Source organism: Vigna angularis, chromosome 1 (assembly GCF_016808095.1).
Source record: "Vigna angularis cultivar LongXiaoDou No.4 chromosome 1, ASM1680809v1, whole genome shotgun sequence".
NCBI classification, from domain to species: Eukaryota; Viridiplantae; Streptophyta; class Magnoliopsida; order Fabales; family Fabaceae; genus Vigna; species Vigna angularis.
This window is the reverse complement of record NC_068970.1, coordinates 51,302,204-51,323,543: the sequence shown is the minus strand read 5'-3', so window position 1 is coordinate 51,323,543 and position 21,340 is coordinate 51,302,204. Positions and strand designations below refer to the sequence as shown.

The following is a 21,340-nucleotide window of genomic DNA, read 5'->3' as shown; positions in this document are numbered from 1 at the left end:
TGATAAATAAAAATAAATATATTTTTAAATAGTGGTGGGAATTAAATGTTTAATGAAAATTACGAGTAATATATTTCACAAAATACTTCGTATTTATTTAATTTAGACTGTCTGGTTTTCTTTGTCTCTTTATTTATCACATTAACGTTTGTCTCATCTATATCCTCTCCCGTTTCTCTCGACTATGTACAAATATATATTAACACATAAGTATCAATATATTATTTTCCGAAAACTAAAAGAAAAATCAATTTATAAATATGACTACAACTTTTATTAACCAATACTACGAAGGTAAAAATGAAATTTTCTATTATTATGTTGACTACAAATTTAAATGAATTTTCAGAATAAGTGACATGTTTACTTAACATTCAGAGTATTACTATTTAATAAATTATAATAATACATTTAAGTTTTTAATTTTTTAACAAGATAACAAACACAAATAAAAACTTAAATTATAAAATAAAACTAAAAGTTAATATATTAATAGAATAAAATTATACATAAATTTTAGTATGAAGTTATATTTTCTCAATAATATAAACAAGAGAGAAACAAATTAAGAACATACAATTAATACAAACAAAAAGTATAAAAGAAAGTGACATGTTCTATATTGGTTTATTTAATTATGATAAAACTTTTAGGAATGTGAAGAAGAAGAGAACCGCAAGTTCTATTGTAATCCATGCGTTAAAATGCTGCATTATAATATAAGGGCATTGATTTAAAATTTTGATATACTTTTTAAAATAGGTTTAATGTAATAAATAAACCATTTTTAATAAAAAAATATTTATGTACATTTATATTTTAAAATATTTAAATATAGTGGTCTCATTTATTCCGTTGCGTTATCAAAATCTAAAAATTATGGTAAGAAAGAGAGATTGAAACTTTATTTATTTTTGGTACTCTTATATTGCTATGAAAGTTATAATGCCTCGAAATTGTAAATAAATATTTTTGATCAACAATATTTAATCATATAATTACAATTAGTAGTTTAGATGTCAAGTCGTGTGATTACAATATTTTGTTTAATTATGTTTATAATAGAATGAGATGAAAACAATTATATACAAACTTTATTAACTTAAATATGATAAAAAATATATATTCAGAAACTAAAACTAGTAAAAGAATGATTGATAAACTTAAATCAATATCGAGAGATTAAAAGTGAACTTAAAAGGATAAAAGATTAAAAGCATAATTTATTTAAAATTTATAAATTCAAATTCATCATCAATGTAGTTTCCATACCATCACTACCGATCTCTAATAACAAAACCCGAAAATATTTATGAAAAAATTTCAACGACTAAAATCAATAAAATATTTGTTTTAAAGTTAAACAAAATTCTAAAAATTTAGAAAATAAAAATATTTTATCCTAAAAATATAAAATAAGAAGAAACAACATTTCTTTGAAAAAATTAATTATAAAAAAATTATTTTAACTTCTTTTTTACATGTTATAATTCTATAAAAATTGTAAAAATGGTAAGTTGAATATGAAATGCGTAAACAAATTTAGGAATACAAATTTATAAATAGAAAAGGTTAATAAAGTAAAAACATGTGAGTCTTGTTGAGAAATATCAAGTTAGATAGAAAAATTGATGAGTACCCTTCTTATTAAGAATTACAAATATTGTCAGTAAGTACCATTTTGTTGATAAATAGTAAGGTCAAAAAGTATCAATCTTACCGAAAAATACCAGACATAACTTAAAATATTAGACAAAAATAAAAAGTTCGAAAATTTATCAATTAATGGGGAAAGTATCTTAGAGGATAAAGTTACCTCATAATAATAATGATTGAAGCTGAAATGAGTAGATAAATTTTGTCAACTAATATATTAAAAATTCTAATTTTAAAAAATATTTATATTATAAATTATGAGAGAAGACATCAAAATTCATAAAATGAGGAGAAAAACCACTTTTAATTCATTGATCAAAATTCATAATTGTATTTACTTAAAAAAAACGTATTGAAAAAGAGGCTTCGTTATAATAATGAAACAAGTTTTTAATAAAGATTAGTAAAATTAAAAAAAAAATATATTATCAGCCTCAAGATTTGGGATCCTGTCATGGTTTTTCTGGACGAACTATAACTCAACTGCCATTCCCACTTAATGGTCCGTCCCAACTTATCTTTCTAATCTTTTCTCTCTTTATTCCCTTCTCAACTTAGAAGCATGATAAATAAATAGTATTAAATATTGAATTGATTATTTGTAATATTTTTTTTATAATATTTTAATATTATTTACGTATTATTACGTGATTAATTTAAAATTATTTTACAATTAATAACAATATATATAAACACCAACGTCAATCATTTATATTTACAGAATGACAATATTTTAAAAAAAGTATTGTCAAAATATTGTTATTTTATATATAATAATAAAAAAAATTCTTTAAATTAAGTATTTTAAATTGAGTATTTTTAAAACCTTAAACGTTTAATTAAAGAAAAAAAGTAAATCCACCGTCTGTTCATCTTTAAATTCACACCACAACTGCACGTGCTTCTTGGTTTTTCATCTACCGAAGCAATGGAGATGGTGGAGCTCTGGTGGATAACGTGCTTACTCTGACTGTTGCTAATACTCAACCAACGAGTCTAAGAGAGAGAGAGGGAGGGTGAGAGAGAGAGAGAGAGAAAGAGAAAGAGAGAGGGGGGGTGAATGGCGGTGGAGTACACATGCTGCACATCGCAGTTCTTCGTTCACATACTCGTGATCGTGCTGCTGGTGCTGTTCGCGGGCCTCATGTCGGGCCTCACGTTGGGCCTCATGTCGCTCAGCCTTGTTGATCTGGAGGTCCTCGCTAAGTCTGGTACTCCTCAAGATCGTAAGCACGCTGGTATGTATCATATTGCAAACTAGTTTCTTCTTCTCTCTCTCTTCTTTCCTAATTCACTAATCATCGCACTCGTGTTTATCGAGCTCGAGATCATGTGCACTGAGTCTGTAAGTTTGTTTCAGGAATCGCACAGAAGGAAATTTGCATCAGATTTTTTTTCGGAAACTTTCTATTATTGTTTTAACTGTAATAAAAAAACCAGAAAAAGTTGTTTCTGTTTTTTTTTTCTCTTGTGATGAATTTGTTTACGATTGAAAACTATCTGTCTAAGTAACTAACTCCCTGTGATGGTTCATTTGGTGCATGAGCTGCAATTGTAAACGAGAAAGTAAAGAAATTAAGTGCAGTTTTTTATTACAATCCCGTTTCAGAGCTATTTGGGAGCGTGGTTTTAAAAACTTGTCGTGGTTTCCTTCGCGGTTCTTGATACTGTAGAAACTGCGTACAAATGCTACCATTACCGTTGCGTTCCAGTTGCGGAAATTGTCAAAATTGCAGCTGAAACCTCGGTGACCGTTTTTCAAATTCTAATTTGGGAGTTTTTGACTGAGGTCCGATTTGGTAAATTTCTTTACGAGGAATTTCAGCAGAAAAAAAAATGAAAAGTGAGATAAGTTAAGATTAGTTTATAGGAATCTCTTTGTATGATTTCTCTACATTTTTATTTTTTATTTAACTTACATATAAGTTAACTTTAATTTGGAAGGAATTTATTTTTTCTTTTTTTTTTCTATAAATCCTGAAGTCCTTGTAAATAAATGACTAAATATATCCTAATAGTAAAATCATAAGGCAGGTTATCTAGATTTCAAGGATAAAGGAAATCGTTAGCTGAATGTTTCCATTAACGAAGAGACTTTGGCATGGTAGAAACGGGAAGAACGTGATTGCTTGATTTTTTTTTTTCTGTTTTGGAAAGTGTGCAGTTAACGAATGATCATCTACTTGTTTGAATTGGCGTTTTGTTTTCGTAATTACAGCGAAGATATTACCAGTTGTCAAAAACCAACATTTATTGCTTTGTACTCTGCTAATTTGCAATGCTGCAGCCATGGAGGTACAACTGCAGTCGCATACTGGTGTTTATATTTGTCACAAGGATTTCATATTATAAATTGTTGTTGTTCTTGTTTTTTCAGGCACTTCCTATTTTTCTCGATAGTCTTGTTACTGCATGGGGTGCTATCCTTATTTCGGTGACATTAATTCTTTTGTTCGGTGAGGTAAGAACCTTCTGTAACTACATGTTATGTATTTCAGTAAGTTTATTATTAAAAGTGGCTTTGCTTTATCTATTCATACCTCAATACTTTTAAACTCACTTTTCCCGAACAATAATATGTTCTTTCAATAGCAATTCTTTTTAACACTAATTCTACCAAAACTTATAACAAACATACTCTAAAAGCATGTCTCGTCCTTTTCACTTTGATATAACTGGTAGATTCCTTTTGACACAGTTAGATTCCTTATAACTGGTAGATTCCTTATTGGTACATTGAATTTAAATAGTAGATTAGGAATCGAAATGATTCTAATAGATCCAATTTGAGTTTCAATCTTGCATCACACACTGAATATGGAAGAATAAATTTGACTTAAATCATGATTTATCTATAACTAAATTAATTTCTATCATTAGTAGTAGTTAAGTTTGTAAATCTGACTATCTACTTGCTAGTGTTCATTTACCAATAACCTTAATTGGGTCCTGCTGTTGATGGTTCTAACCCTTTGGATTGATGCATGCGTGGTCGATATTATTTGTCTAATCTCATGTGAATATATTCACTTTCATTTTGTGGAAGTGCTCTGATGTTTGTCTACTCTTGTGAAGATTATACCCCAATCAGTATGTTCTCGGTATGGTTTGGCTATTGGTGCAGCAGTGACTCCCTTTGTTCGGGTGCTTGTATGTGTATGCTTTCCTGTTGCCTTTCCAATTAGTAAGGTGACAATATTTGCAGAACTGTTATTCTATTTGAGTAAACATGCAGCAAATTTAATTTGTTCTGTCCTTATTTCCATTTTCTTATTGGCTGTTTGTGCATTTATATGGTTTTCCAGTTGTTGGACTTTTTGCTGGGCCATAGACATGAGGCCTTGTTCCGTAGAGCTGAGTTGAAGACACTTGTAAATTTGCATGGTAATGAGGTCTGTATCAGAAAAATATAGGCCTCTTTAATGTTCTTGTTTTAATTTGCTATGTAGTTGAGCCGAATTTGAGTTATGTGTTTCATAAGTATGCTTCTCTTCTCTAGCATTTCTTTTTCAATCAAATTATGTAATTCTTGTGAACTGTCAGCAAGAGCTATCTTATCTACTTCTCTTCCGGTTATTTGGAATTCTGCAGTTTAACGTCCATGCATTTTGTCTCTTTGTTGATGCTGTTCATGGTTGAATTGTATTAGGCTGGAAAAGGTGGGGAACTGACACATGATGAAACAACTATCATTGCTGGGGCACTTGAACTCAGCGAGAAGACAGCTAGTGATGCCATGACTCCTATAGCTGAAACATTTGCTGTTGATATTAATTCGAAGCTTGATAGGTAAGGTGTATTCTACAATTTCTGAACTAAAGGTAGCTTTTGTATTTTTCCCAAACTTTATTCAAATAATTAAATGTCTATTACTAAGTAGGGAACTGATGAATGAAATATTGGAGAAAGGGCATAGCAGAGTCCCAGTGTTCTATGAGCAGCCTACAAACATTATAGGACTTATACTGGTAAAGTATTTTATTTTTTCTTCTTTAAACCATAATGTTGAACATCGTTTTAATCATTAAAATTTTGATGAAGTACTTTATAACCAACCACGTACAGAGGATTATTAACAAAATCACTTTTTTTGAAATTTTACCTTTTGCTGAGGAACTTGAAGGTCAGCCTCCATGTGAAACACAATGCCATCATTTGGGTATTCAGCATTTACTTTATAAGAACTGAATTATTTTGCAATTGACGTGACGTTGTAACCTTGGAAATGCGAATCTAGCCTATTTTCTTATGTAGTATCCCCAGAGCATCTAATTTGTTTGTATAGTTACATTTGGTTTATCTGATTCTTTATTGGTTCAAATGTCCAAAATGAATGGCTGTGACAATGAACGCCAGTAGAGGAATTAAAAACATGTTTAGTTTGGGTATTTTAGATTTGAGATGCGCAATAAAATACACTTTTATGAATTCACTTAATACAAAAACAAGCTCAGCACTTAATTTATCTGTCACAGGTAGCATTCATAAGGTCATGTGATATTTGGGTTATTCATAAGTTGGTTGTGTTAGCCAACTATCGGTTGTTGTAGTGCTTCTTGCTGCACATTGGTTATGAAACAAGCTTGGTACTTCTTTGGGTGGAAAACTATTAGCTTAAGTGTTGCAAATTAAATTTAATGTAATGAATTAGAGGATATGCGTCACTTTTTAAGCCTGACTACTTAGCAAAATACCTGAGGTTCATCTGGTGACAATTCTGTAACATACAAACATATAAGGGGGGATCAAAACATCAGCGATCTCAGTGACTTTTTGTGGGGTTTACAAGACATTATTAGTTATAACTCAGTTGTGGTATTGGTGGTGAGTATCTCCTTAATGTGATTGATATTCATTGAGATCGATGCTTCCTGCTCTGTTAATATGAATTCCAGCTGCTGCAAGATTTTTTTTTTTTGTGATTTCTTTCTTTGCTTTTTATCACTAAACTCTGTATGATGAGATTATGATTCCTTTGCATTCTTAATCTTTTTTCATTCTCTATATATTTTTCTATTGCTTGCTTAAAGGTTGTTTTCTCAATCCTTTAATTTGGCCATTGTATACATATACTACCTTCTGTTTTCTAAACGCACGCTGCTTAATTTTAGGTGAAGAATTTATTGACTGTTCATCCAGAAGATGAAGCATCCGTGAAGAGTGTAACAATACGCAGGATTCCAAGGTAATCTTATTTTGTTTTACCAGTTTAATGCAGGAAGACACGTTGGTTTTATATTGTCGTGACCTTACATATATTGACAGGGTTCCAGAAAGTATGCCACTTTATGACATTTTAAATGAATTCCAGAAGGGCCATAGCCACATGGCAGTTGTTGTGAGACGGTGTGACAAGACGAAGCAGCAATCCTCCCAAAATAATGCAAACGGTAAAATCACGCTATAGACAGTTTAAAATTTAAAACTAAATTTTTCTTTCTTAATAAATGCTGTTGTGCCTCACGCCTCTGAAATAGACTCGGTGAGAGATGTGAAGGTGGATATTGACGGTGAAAAGCCTCCCAAAGAGAAACCTTTGAAATCCAAGGTGCCACTCCATAAGTGGAAAAGCTTCCCAAATACAAACATGTCAAATCGGGTTGGCTCTCGGAGCAGAAAATGGTCAAAAAATATGTACTCAGATATTTTGGAGATAGATGGAAGTCCCCTTCCTAAGCTCCCTGAAGAAGAAGAAGCTGTTGGAATTATTACAATGGAAGATGTCATTGAAGAGCTTTTACAGGTATTAAAATACTAATGATAATTCTGAACAATTTTATTCTCTCATGAAACATGGTAGACAAAATAACTTATACACTTGTAGAGAGATTTACTGTTTCGAAATTTCTGTGTAGGAGGAGATCTTTGACGAAACAGATCATCATTTTGAAGACTCATGACAATGGCTTCTCCATAAAACAATGTTCATATTCTTGTTGGGGTCTAATAAATTTTAACTAGATAGATAATTCGGTTTAGGGTGAGAGCTGCTGTACAGAGAAGTGAGTGGTGATTGGAACGTGTAAGCCATTATCGTGGACGAAATGTTGGGACCAGACAGCTGTTTATACAGGGAACCTTTTGCGACGTGCGTGCGTGCGTGTCTTTATCGCGATGCATCATGCCAGCAAATCATGGTGCGTTTTTGTGTGAATTTGTGTTTTCCTATCTTTTTTGATTAATAGATAGCAATTTGTATGGGTTGCATGTCTATTACGTAAGAGTATTGGCATTTAGTATGCACAGGATCTCATGAATTTGATAAAAGAGAAATTGTGTAACAAGGATAATTTCACCATTATAATTGGCCACAAGTTAATATAAAATCAATCTTATCATTGCCACCTCAATACTCTGTTGAAAAATGTTCACTAGTTATTCGGAAATTAACAATTTAGAACTTGTATAACCCGCAGTAATAGTTAGTATCTTATATAAATGGCTTTAATTCACTTAGCCATCAAAAACAAGGTTTGAGTTTAGAGACGTGTTTGATTTTTGTTTTGATCTAATTTCACCTTATAATCTCTTAGCTTAGACCAAACTAGGCGAGTCCGCGATGAACCCAGTCAATTTGCTGGCTTACCTTTTTTTAAAAAAATAATTAAATTAAATTCTTGAATGAAAAAGTTTCGGACCAAACTTGCTTACCTGTCACAAAATAAGAGTGAATGTCTAAAGGGACAGAGAAAAATACATTGAAAAATGGTGAATTTTATAAATTGCTTTTTTACTATTTCTATTTAGTTTTCTTTCTTTTCTCAAACAAATACGTGTTTGACTTTCCTTTCATTTTCTACTTAATTTTACTCTAATAATTTATTTATTTTATATTTAAAAAGAACATTATTTAGAAATTTACCCACGCCAGTAACTAGAGAACCCAACCATCTCTAAGGGCTTTGTTTGTGAAATATATGTAATGCCTATTTAGAAAAAAAGTTTTGTCCAAGCGAATTACAAGGAATTTTGGTATATTCCGTTTTTGTTAACTATTGTTGCGAAAAGAACAATGATTGGTTTGAAAGGATTATGTTATATACCTCAATGCCGGATGACATGGGCAGAGAAGGGTGATTCAGTAATTGGTTATTTGTAGGTAGCTTTAGATACTGTTTGTAGCTATCACTATCTTATCAACACCACTAAGTCTGGACAGTGGACACTATCTCACCTCCAAACCCTCCACCTTCTTCTATCATTTCTAATTATGACTGCATTCTTTTTCAATCTAATTGTCTAATATTAATTACTTTTATTTTAGTGTTATTTTGTTACGGATATATTATTTTTATCGTATATTTAATTTTTATTTTTTAATTAATTTATTATAATTATTTATTTATATTTTAAGTTTAGTCTATATTTTCTATTATAAATAAAGTATTTTGTGTGTATATTCAATATAAAGAAGATTATTTAATATGGTCTTAGAGCATGTTGTCTAAGAAGATTATTCAATATGGTCGATGGTTAGTGGCAGTCGATCCCCTTAATAATTTTGTCTTTCAATACCTATGAATAAGTATTTCAGTTTTACTTTTCAAATTTTAATTCTCTACAATATCTTTTTCATTGTCATCCACAATTTGTTACCTTTGTCCACTTTTGTTCTTCATGAGGAGAGTTTGTTTCTAGGTGCTAATGAATAAAGGAGACCATTCTTTTGAAGAGAGAGATCTTCCACCATCACCGTTTGTCCTTGGTACACCAGCATTTCTATCGTTTAATGTGAAGGAGAGCATGTTTCTATGTGGTACAATCTAATTCCTATAGTCGATTGTTGTACACCACTGCAGGCCCATCTGTTATTGATGGCAATTTAATCCCTGCAGTCTATTCTTGTCTAGGATGACAATAGGTCAGGTCAGGTACAATTAGTGCCTACCCGTAGTCCGATCCATAAAACGAAAATCTAACCCGTAATCCGATCCATAAAATATTCGTGGGTACCCGCTTAAAAATACCCATGAATATTTTAAAACTCGCGGGTGCCCGCGGAGACCTGCAAAAAATTTTAAAAATATATTTTATACATTTTTAGAATAAATTTTAAATAAAATTACAAAATATATAATATAATATAAATTAAAATTTAATTTTTTAATTAAATTTAACCTAACTCCTAATTTGGAAGAACAAAATTGCATGCATAGAACCCCAAGATCAAAAACGCAGAGAAAACTCCAAAACACTACAAGACCAAGAATCCCAAAAATTCTCAAACCAGAAAAGAACATCAGAAACTCCAAACTCGCTACAAGGTTAGGAAAAACAGGAATCCTAACCCTAAATTGAGAGCAACAACAATCCTAAATTTCCAATTTCAAAACTCCCAAACCTGAATAAGAACCCCAATATTTTGCCACCACCTATAGAGAAAAAACAAAGAAAACTCAATCCCAAAATCATGAGCCAAACGCGAGAATCAGATCCCTGTGCTGCGAAGTCGCCGCGAAACGTAGAGTCTCCTCCTTTTCCAAGACGAACCAGAAAAAGTGAAAGGAGAGGAAACCTCCCTCCTTGCGCAGCAAACCAACACGAAGGGAAGGAGAATACCAAGAAGGGTCATGCGCCTTCGCATGGCACCAGGGAAGACGATAATGTCACCTACATCGTCGTCTTCACCACTACAAGACTACCTCCTTTGCACGAGCCATAGATGATTTTCCCCAAGCTGAGTTGTCTGCGCGAGATAGAGATAGAGAAGAAGGTTAAAGCTTATGGGTTTGCTCAAAGAAATGCAAAAGAGAAGAGATTGAAAAAAAAACTCTTAAAAGAGATTTTGAGAGAAACCAACAATTGGACAATTGGAAATTTTAATTAGGGTTACGTAACTTTTAATTGAAAAGTTTTCCCTTTCTTTTAAAGAGTAATAAAAAAAATAATTTTAAAAAATATAAATTAAATTATTATTATTATTTTTTGCGGGTAATGGGTACTCACGGAGAATAGTATAATATCCGCATCCGACCCGTTTAAAAGCGAATATTAAAATACCTGTTACCCGTTACCTGCGTGTAATAAATATCTACGGGTAGTAACTATCCGTCGCGGATTTTGTAACACCCAAATATTTTAAAGGGTATTACTGATAGTAGAGACTAAATTAATTTAATATCTCATATAAACAATCAAACTTTATTTCAATTACTCCAAAGTACAATACCAAACATACAAACTTTAAACAATATAGTCTTCACCATTGAAATTTCAACTTATAAGTTTTACACAACATAATCTTCCCAATACAAATTTATTCTTTTTACAAAAATTCCTGAAAGTTTTTCCCCGCATCTATCTCATCTCTAAGCTTTTTCAACCGCATCTGCAACATTATCTAATCACATATAACATGAGTTATATGATCATAGTACAAACAAATAAGGGTAAGCCAACCATATCATAAAATCATTAAACTTGTAATAAAAATATTATAATCATGTATTTTTGCAATTGATAAAATATCATTATTCCGATGTCATTAATTCATCATTATCAAAATCATCTTCCTCATTCCCATAAATCTTACAAGTGTACCATGCTTACTCATGAAGCCTTATGGTCAGACCTCTCTCTGCCTGCTTCCTTAAGCCTCACTTATATACTATGTCTTACTTTCTGAAGCCTTATGGTCAGACCCCTCTCTGCCTGCTTCTATAAACCTCAATGTTACTTTGTTCATACCAAACTCTCATGGTATAACTCGATCATACTACTCCCGGTAGTAACATCATTTCATAAGAAATGAATTTCTCATATCCAACCCAACATTTCATAAAACCAACAATTCATACCCTCTTATCCACCTAACTCAATCATGTTCATTCTTTAATCATGAATTCATAATAACCCGTTTTGGTATCAATAAATTAAACATATTGCCAAATATCATGCTTCATATTATAAACTCATTTTGCCCATAACGAGTATAACTCAACATATTTTCACCAAACAAAGATTATGGATCAACAAAAATATATCAACATATCTTAGGAACTACATAATAAAGTCTGGGCTCAATGTAATAACAAATAAAATATATATGAAGTTTTTACCATGATAACGTTATGCATCTACAATTGACTTATTTTATTTTATTTTCATCCTATTAGAGATCTTTCTTTACCCCAATTGGTCACCGGAGAGGACCCAGATGTCTGAACGCATCAAACTCACCTTCGACGCCAGCACATATGACTAGTCACAACTGACTGGACCAGGCCAGGGCTGCTCTATGATCAGGGATGTGCCAACTCAGGTTTTTAAGGTTCCTCTATCCTACCAACAAAGGGAGGCCCTTAATAATTTACAATTTATTTATTTAATTTATCTACCTTGTTCTCTTATGCTCTAAATCTAAAATACCTAATTTTAATATTTTACTTCCTCTCACAACAACCTCAAACAGTATGTATATTTAATACCCATATACAAGTTATTACAAGTTATTACAGAACTCTTTCTCCAAACCTTCCAACAAGATCAATTTCAGCCAACAAACTCATTCAATAAATTCATCACAATAAACATCCATAATAGAATTCATACAAGATAATTATAAATAATTAACAATAATAAAATATTACTATAAATGGTCATAGAAGAATACAATATTTGACAATCATAAAAATAATCTTAATATAAAATTTTATGGGGAAACAAGAAGTTGAATTTGGCAGAGCCGGTTAGACAACTTCTAATCCATCCAACAATACAATATAATTAAATAACAAGAACAATACATGTCTGGGGAAATAAGAAGTTGAATCTGGCAGAGCCGGTTAGACAACTTCTAATCCTTCCAAAAATTGCAATAAAATAAATAAGTAAAGCAATAAATAGTTTGGGGAAACAAGAAGTTGAATCTGGCAGAGCCGGTTAGACAACTTCTAATCCTTCCAAAAATGTAATAAAATAAGTAAGGAAAGAAATAAAAAAATTTGGGGAATCAAGAAATTGAATCTGGCAGAGCCGGTTAGACAATTTCTAATCCTTCCAAACTACAATAAAAATAAATAAGGAAAACAATAAAATGTTTGGGGAAACAAGAAATTGAATCTGGCAGAGCCGGTTAGACAATTTCTAATCCTTCCAAATTACAAAAATAAACAACTAATAACATACAAATGGCATAACATATTCAACATCACAATTTTCAACTCAACACAAAAGCATACTCTCATTTAAATTCAAGATCATACATAAACAAAATATTCCATATTCAAGATTTAAGATCAAACAAAAGCAAAATATAGCATATTCAAGACTCAAGATAATATAAAACGAATTACTCAAAGTTAACTCCCCTTACCTCTTTTCCAGACTTAGTTTCCTCTTCTCAAACCGTTCTCCGGAAACTTCCAGAATTTCCCCTCTTCAACTAGAATTTCCTCCAACTCTCTTCTCTCACAATTTCTCTAGAATTTTGGTGTAAATCTTCAGCCTCCCCCCTTGGCTATTTATAGCCAAAAATTTTACTATTCATTTCTACTATTCACTTTTACTATTCATTTTTACTATTCAAAAATTATTTTTTATTCACCATTCTTATCTCTGAATGATTAATTCTACGTGGAGTGTTCTCTTCCACAATTTATTTTAATATTTTTTTTTAACCATTCACTATTCACTATTCACTATTTACTATTTACTATTTACTATTTACTATTCACTATTCACTTTTCTAAAAAACTCCTAAATAAGTTATCAAAATTTTGAAACTCTCCCTCTAGAATTACTATAATTTTATATCCAAAAATTTACATTTTTCTATCCATTAAAATTATTATTACTAATAAAATGCTAAAAATTACTATTAGAAATATATATATATATATATATTTTTTTTATGGGTCTTACAGATTTTATCCGTGGGCGTGGATTTTTTTGCGATCCCTAATTGTCTACCACTACAGGCTACCATGTGTTGTTGAAAGCAACCTCGTCTGTAGGGCTGGGCAAAAATAACTGATCTGTATTGTACTATAGTTAACTATACTATATTATACTTAAAAAAATTGATCCACTTTTACTAAAAGTTCAGTATACTATTTTATGGTTTAGTTTTTAAAAACTGAACTTATAGCAGTTTCGGTTCAGTTAACTGTGAGAACTGTATCTACTCTTTTCTCTTTTTTAGTTCCCGTTCAATTGCTCCGTCTTGCTAAGAAAACGTTAATATTAATAAAAAAAACTATTCAAATAAAAAATTAGTAATGAATTTTTTAAGACAAAATTTTTTTATCACAAATTTTTATATTTTTTTATGAATAAACGTATATTACTTTTTAAATAATATTATTTTAAGTAATAAAAGTAAAATATATTTTTTAAATTTTATTTTATTAAATGATTAAGTAATATAAATCATAAAAAAAAAGACTATATAAAAAAAATAATACTTTAAATATATTATATTCTTTAACATATTATTAAATATGTAAAAATATGTTAAAAAACTTTTAATGATATTAAAATGTGTGTAAGCGCACACTAAAATAACTATTTATTTTAAAAATCAACTTACTTTAAAATAAATATCAATATTATTATTTTTAAATGATAGTATTTTACATACTAAAACTAAAATATTTTTTTTAACGTTAAATTTAATTAAATAAATATAATGAAATATCATAAAAAAATAGTAACGTAGAAAAAATAATTAATATTATAAAAATATCAAATTAAAAAAAAAATTAACAAACGTTTATTAAGAGTAATTTTTCTAGTATCATCATTTATTATATTATAATAATTAATAAATATTAGTTTAATTTTTACATAATAAAATATAAATAATAAATAATTGATTAATAAAACAATTTTACGAGAGAACAAAATAAACATAAATAAAAAATTATTTTAAAATAAAATAAGTAGATAAAAAGATAAAATAAATTATATACACATATAAAACAAAAAATATAAATAAAAAATTAAAAAAATAAATATAAAGGTAAAATAATATTCATGAAAAAATAAATATAAATAAAAAAATAAAATATAAAATAAAATAAAATAAATAAATAATAAAATAATTTTCATACACATATAATAATAAAAGAAATATAAATAAAATAAAAAATAATAATATCAAATAATTAAAAAGTTAATTTGTAAGACACTTATGAATAAAATAAAATAAATATTAAAATAAATTTCAATTAAAAAGAACATGTATTGTTATACTATTCAGTTTAAAAACTAGTACAATTCAGTTTAAATGCTAGTACAATTCAGTTTAAAATTAGTATAGTTAGTAGTTCAGTTTAGTTTATATTGTAGTTTAGTACAATTTAGTATAGTTCAGTTTAGTCCAGTTTGATAAAACAAAAAACAGTTCAGTTCAGTTCAATTTGTCTGAACTGTTTTACAGTTCAGTTTAGACAAATTAGTTTTTAGTTCAGTACAGATTTTAGTAGTGCAGTACAGTTCAGTTCTATTTGCCCACCCCTACTCGTCTGCCATAGTTTGTCGCTTTCAACCATTATTGGTTGTCGTCCACTACTGATAGTATCTAGAGCCTAAGGTTCTTTAAAAAAAAATTGTCGCCTCTGCCATTGCACCCACCGCCGATGGCAACACCATTGTCTATTGTTGTCGCCGGAGTTCTAGTTTCGATCGGCGACTAGACAGTTTTGATTGTCTCGGTCAACGACCACACAATTTTGATTGTCTCAGTCAAGCGACCATTATGTTGTTAATGACGCCTTCATTAGAGTTTCTACGTGCTCTTAGCACCTTTTGAAATCTACTCCCTTTTCCATCGTGTGTGTTGGTACGTCCCATCTCCTCTCAAACAATGACTCAAAGTGTCGAGGTCACTCTTTTTCCTCTTTCAGGTCCGTCGTGCGTGGTCGTGTGTCCTATCTCCTCTCAAGCAACTATTTAGAGCGTCGAGGTCGCTCTTTTTCCTCTTTTGGGTACCTTGATTAGATAATCTTAGATTTTTAGGGTTTCTCTCTCCTGTTTATCCGTGACTTCTTTCGTTGTTGTCTCTTCTGACCTCTCTTCTATCACTGGTGCATTTAATTTATCTATATATGCATTTAATTTGATGTCATTCGAGTATAGAAGCATATATTTTCATTAAGTCTTTATTGATTATATTAGTAACAAATTTGGTACATATGATTTGTACGCACCAGCTTGTGAATATTTTTATAAAATCATTTTAGAAGTTTTAAAATGAAGTCCAAATTAAATTACAAGAAATGAAAATAATAGAAAGGAACAAAACTATAATTAAGTCTTGAAATAATTATTTGAGTTACAATAATATAAAAAAAACCAAAACAAGTTTGAAACACCAAATGGTAGAATTTTAAAAGAGAAGATAAATTTGAAAACAGAGTGCAAATGTCTATACCATCTAATGAATGAAAGGGTCTATCTGTATCTCTCCAATCTCTATATCATCTAATGAATGAGTTTGATGGAAAAGCACAAGGTTTTATATCCATCTCATAAGTAACTCTAACACTTATATGTAAATATTACAATACTATAATTTTTTATTTCTATTTTCTAAAATATCTTTAATTTAATTGATTGGGGTGTTTTCTTAAATATTAGTAGCAAAAAAATACATACCTTAATAACAAATCAAACCTAATAAGGATAAAAATATAATTTTATTTCCTTAACGGGTAGCAGATAATATGGATAGAAAGATATCCAAAATCGACCCATTAATGAATGAGTATTAAATTACCCGCTATCTAGAAATATCTATTACCTGGCGGGTATCAACTATCTACAACAAATTTTATCCATATACACAGCCGCGGGCATTTCCTAATGTAATAAATGTTTTATTTAATTGACATTAATTTTTTTAAAATAAAACGTAAAGAAATATGACAAAAAAATTCATTACATATAAATATAATTTTTAGCTAAATCAATGTTATATAGAGCTATCAAAACGGGCCACCCGGTCCAGTCCACCACGGGTTGGTTACTTAGTGAGCCAACCTAACTCGGCTCATTTATTAGCGAGGCAGAAAAATTCGAACCCGACCCGACTTACCACGGGTTGGTGGGTAAACGGGTTGTCTCACTGGTTCACTTAATTACATTTTTTTATATTAAAAAAATTACAAAATTTTTATAATTCAAATATAAACAAATTGCACTCCCAACATGGGTGTTTAATTAATTTTGAAAATAAGAAACTTAAATAATTTTTTCAAGCAAAAAATAATAATAAATATTTTTTTATAAAACTAAAATTAAATTTTAATAAAATAAAATTAGATAGGTGGATTGGTGGGCCAACCCGACCTACCATGGGTTCAACCCGCATGAGTTAAGTTTAAATGAGCCGGGTTGAAATCTGACCCACATAAAAAAAAATACAACTTTTTCAAACTCAACTCAATCCAAATTCGTAATGAACCAGATTCACCCGTGAGTTGTAACCTATTTTCACAGCTTTCTAAGTATTATATGTATATAATCTTTAGACACATATAATAATTAAAGGCATATAATCTTTAATTAATTGTGAGAAGGTTTTGTATCCGTTACATATTTATTTCTTCTTTTTAATAGATATATAAACACACTAATATATAAAAAGAGTTAATATCATAATACTTAACTATATTTATTATCACCATCCAAAAAATAAAGTTGTTGTAATGAGTGATTGTTGTAATGTTGGTTGTTGAGACATGATGGCTTGAATATATGTAGTTAGGACAACAAACTCGATGAGTTAATTAATTATGATAACGGTATCCTGTTTAACAATTATTTTCATAAGTAGAAATGAGATTTGTCACATTGTAATGTTTCCTTTATTATATGTTATTATTAGATATTTGATCGTGTTTTTTTTTTATCAACAACAAAATTTATAAATATATATGATGAATAGAGTGACAAACAAAATTGTCTCATTTATATCTTCTATAATAAAATATACATTGTAAAACTAATGTTTGAGGTACAATTTGCATTTAAGGTAATCGGTCCAAAGATGTTTCTCATAGACTTCACATGCACTCTTTTCATAAGCTTTTTGGAGCCCTTATTTATGAGACCAATCCTACACTATAATTCTTGAGAATAATTTGTTACATTATAACTTCCTCAACTCCACATCTTATTTAACTTCTCTATCATCAATCAAACTAAAACCATTTATATTGTTACAAATCAAAAACAGCCTTATGCTATTCCTTCTCTTCTTCAGCTTTTATGATTAAAACTCTATATCTTTACATTATTAATCTTTGGTTAAGTCTGGAAACTTCTATTTTTAACACAATTGTTTATTAATTTTTCTTAATATATATATATATATATATATATATATAATATTTAATATAAAATAATTACTTCAACAGTGAAGTATAGCTATTATTTTAAAAAAATTATAACTAAACGTGAGAATATACTTTGTAAGTGATAATATTTTTTTGGATCATGGAAAAAGTGAAAAAGAAAGGGAAAGAAAAAGAAAATGAGACTTAAAATTGAAGTTGTTTAAATTAAGAAAAAAAAAATAGTTAATAATAGATATGATTGACCTATAATATATATATATATATATATATATATATATATATATATATATATATATATATATATATATATAACATTTCATTTAATAGTGTGATATTATTAAATAAAATTACAGATATAAGCAATTAGATATAAATATATAACTATACTACTATAGTTATTCAAACTAACTATATTAGCATATATAAGAGGTTTTACATGATGACGCATAGCTACAATCACTTTAAAAAAATAAAAGCTAATCCTAGCTTCTATGATCTTATATCTATATAGGTGCATCAACATCTTTCTCCTAAAGTAAACCAACGTCTATTTTCTCATCTGCTTATATTGGTGAATATCATTACTGCAAAAAAGAAGAAGAATAAACACAAGAAATACAATCACAATAGAGTAAACTAGTTTATAAAAGAAATAATCATACAACAATTAAATTGATTTCATGATAAAATAGTTTATTTCAAACACTCATAAAACAATCAAACATACAATTACAAACTCTTTAGACTGCAATTATCTTAATTTAGGTATTGATGCATGATTCTTGGTGATTTTTGCACTTGTGATGATATCTACTACTCTGCAAAGTTATTGTCAATGTGTTTCACCCTACTACACACAATGTTAGTCTCTTTAACCGTCATAAGAACCCTATGGTCGTTCTTAATGACAGTTTTCCCTCTCACCATATAATTCATTATACTCTACATGAGTCTTGAATAAGTATTAGTATATAAGACAAAACCTCTAATATTGACTCATAATATCACTGCATACAGTAAAGGAATTCCACCATAAAATCTTCCTACAAGATCCATGAAATTACATCAAACTCATATTTTCATCCACAAACATGATTCCACATCAAATTCCAAATACCAAATAATCACTCATATTTGTATTCATCCATATTAAGTAATATCACGTTCGTGATCAATTGCAATCATTATATATTTTCATACATGCTCATATCCATTAACGAGTCAATCATCATCATCACAGTTTCATACATCATTATACACATACATATTCATCAATGAATCTATCAACAATTCTACAAACAACCATATACCTTCTCTTATTCCAATATCAAACTAAAACCACAAATAAGAAATGTTTTTCACAAAAGAGAAACCTAAAATAGAATAAACATAAGAGAGTAATTTTTCTAATTACAAACCTCTAATCAAATATCTCACTCGTCAAAGTAACAATTCATTTGTCTAGGACTTGCTGTCAAAATTTCAGCTTGATCCAACGGTTAATGAAGCGGGAGTCTCATTTATCTCTAGATGATGTAGACTAGAAAAATAGGATGGTGTTTGGCGCTACAACCCTTGTAATCCACTGATTTTAATGAGTCAAACAATCCAAAAGTGGTGCCCAAAGCTCCCAAGTCAGTGACCACTATCTAAGTAGCCCACGATGGCACTACAACGGCGCCTGACGATGTCAAAAAACTTAGATTTCACATTTTTAATTCTATTTATGTAATTTAACACTTAAACTTTACAATATATATTTGAAATATAATTTTTAAAAATAATTTTTAAATATAATTACAACTACTAGCATCATGGAGCTATAATGCTTCAGACATACAGTACCAAAGTTGCGTTTAATGGTGTTCTATTGTCGCCCACTACACAAGTTTGTCTAAAAGTTATACCAGTTAACTACAACTAGTGAGTTGAGTTTAGGGAGAGTAATCAATGCATATAAAGCTTATAATAGAGAGGAAAAAACACATTTTTCTCATTCTTCAAATTCATAGAAACAAATTTTGAGTTTTCTCTCTATTTTCTCTTATTTTTGGCTTGTTGCCAAAGACCTAAGTTAGATAGGCTCATTTTGTAATCTACATTTAGTATTTAGTTTCAATTCTTGTTTATTTCATTTTCTACCATTTAATTTCTTTTCATCTTACTGATTTTCATTTCTCTCCATGCTCAAGTTGAATTCATGTTGTGTTCTTCACTTTTGGTTCAAGTTCTTCATAAACTTATGAATTGATTGGTTTTGCTTCCAAATCTTACTCAGTTTTGGTTATGGATTTATGTCATTGATTTAGTGTATTAAAAAGAGCGAAATATACCAAAGTTTCTGAGTTAAACTTGGCCATTGATAGCAAAATCAAGAGATCAACAAGCTTAAGTGCTCTTGAACTAAGAAATTTCATTTACACTATGATTTTGCAATTTAGATTTGATTTTTGATTTCTATGAATTTTAATTGCTTTGATTAGGTTTCTAAGCTTGTTTACACTCTTAATTATTAAATTAAACACAAAAAAGACAAAATCACACTTTGGTAGTTATGTTCGTTATTTTCCATTGTTTTCGTTAAAAGCTAGGTTCCATATTTTCGAATTTCATTTTTACTTGATCATTTAACTTTGTTTCCATTTTGAAGTTTGTACTCACACTCAACGGTACATAATTGCATTCAGCGGCCTGAAGCTAAAATACTCTCATACCTACACAACGAGGTTGGTGTTCAATACCAATCTATCATCGCTCAACATTATACCAGACACCAACATGATTTGAGGAAATTGGACTTGCTCAATTAATCAATTTTGTATTGTCTTATTAGTATTGTGGTCAAAAACAATTTCCAATATTAGGGCACATACCAATTGCTTAGATTATAATTCCTTCAATCGACACAAAATCAACCAAAACACTTAAACATGACAATCATTCAAAACATACCAAACTCATTAGAAACAATCAAATTTCATCCTTAAATGCATTAGAGAAACAACATGAAAATCATCAAATTTATTAAACTTACGCATACAAAAAACAACTAGCTTTCCTTACCTAAGCCAACATATTAGAAGACCCGAACTAACAGAACTCCTCCCAACTTGTTGGATGCTCTATCCACACATAGAAACATCACAGGGACGATCAAGACATACTGTTATGATCATTGATCAATAGAGACTCATATATATTACTAAAAAGAAGCATGCAAGTGAAAGAAGACTCACATATAATAGATAATAGAAAAAAGACCAATAAAAAACTAAAACTCAACTTACATAAATGGAATCCCACGGTCTCAGTTCTTCAATCAGACCAGCAAAAAAAAATACTATTAGAGATAAGCTAGAGAACTCTATAAAAATGGTTTCTAT

General features: G+C 29.6%; 1 protein-coding gene across 6 annotated transcripts; it reads left to right on the top strand.

Annotated features, from left to right (window-relative positions):
• The first annotated feature begins 2,544 nt into the window (after positions 1 to 2,544).
• On the top strand, positions 2,545 to 8,006 carry LOC108322917 (DUF21 domain-containing protein At2g14520). Of its 6 annotated transcripts, XM_017555218.2 has the most exons (12): positions 2,549 to 2,894; positions 3,875 to 3,951; positions 4,034 to 4,117; positions 4,732 to 4,845; positions 4,962 to 5,048; positions 5,306 to 5,445; positions 5,537 to 5,624; positions 5,780 to 5,815; positions 6,768 to 6,841; positions 6,922 to 7,046; positions 7,134 to 7,399; positions 7,512 to 8,006. In XM_017555218.2, the coding sequence occupies exons 1-12, from the start codon at positions 2,717 to 2,719 to the stop codon at positions 7,554 to 7,556; spliced, it is 1,314 nt and encodes a 437-aa protein (XP_017410707.1). In that variant the 5' UTR covers positions 2,549 to 2,716; the 3' UTR covers positions 7,557 to 8,006. The 6 variants fall into 6 exon arrangements, with proteins under 6 accessions (XP_052732253.1, XP_052732250.1, XP_017410721.1 ...); XM_052876293.1 differs by lacking the exon at positions 7,512 to 8,006 and having other exon boundaries at positions 2,545 to 2,894; positions 6,968 to 7,046; positions 7,154 to 7,292; XM_052876290.1 differs by lacking the exon at positions 7,512 to 8,006 and having other exon boundaries at positions 2,545 to 2,894; positions 6,968 to 7,046; positions 7,134 to 7,273.
• Positions 8,007 to 21,340: the final 13,334 nt, after the last annotated feature.

Excerpts from the sequence above, each read along its gene's own strand:
- LOC108322917 (XM_017555218.2), top strand. The coding sequence starts at position 2,717 with ATGGCGGTGGAGTACACATGCTGCACATCGCAGTTCTTCGTTCACATA. Across the intron at positions 2,895-3,874 it reads TCAAGATCGTAAGCACGCTG|CGAAGATATTACCAGTTGTC; the intron begins GTATGTATCATA and ends TCGTAATTACAG. Across the intron at positions 3,952-4,033 it reads GCAATGCTGCAGCCATGGAG|GCACTTCCTATTTTTCTCGA; the intron begins GTACAACTGCAG and ends TTGTTTTTTCAG.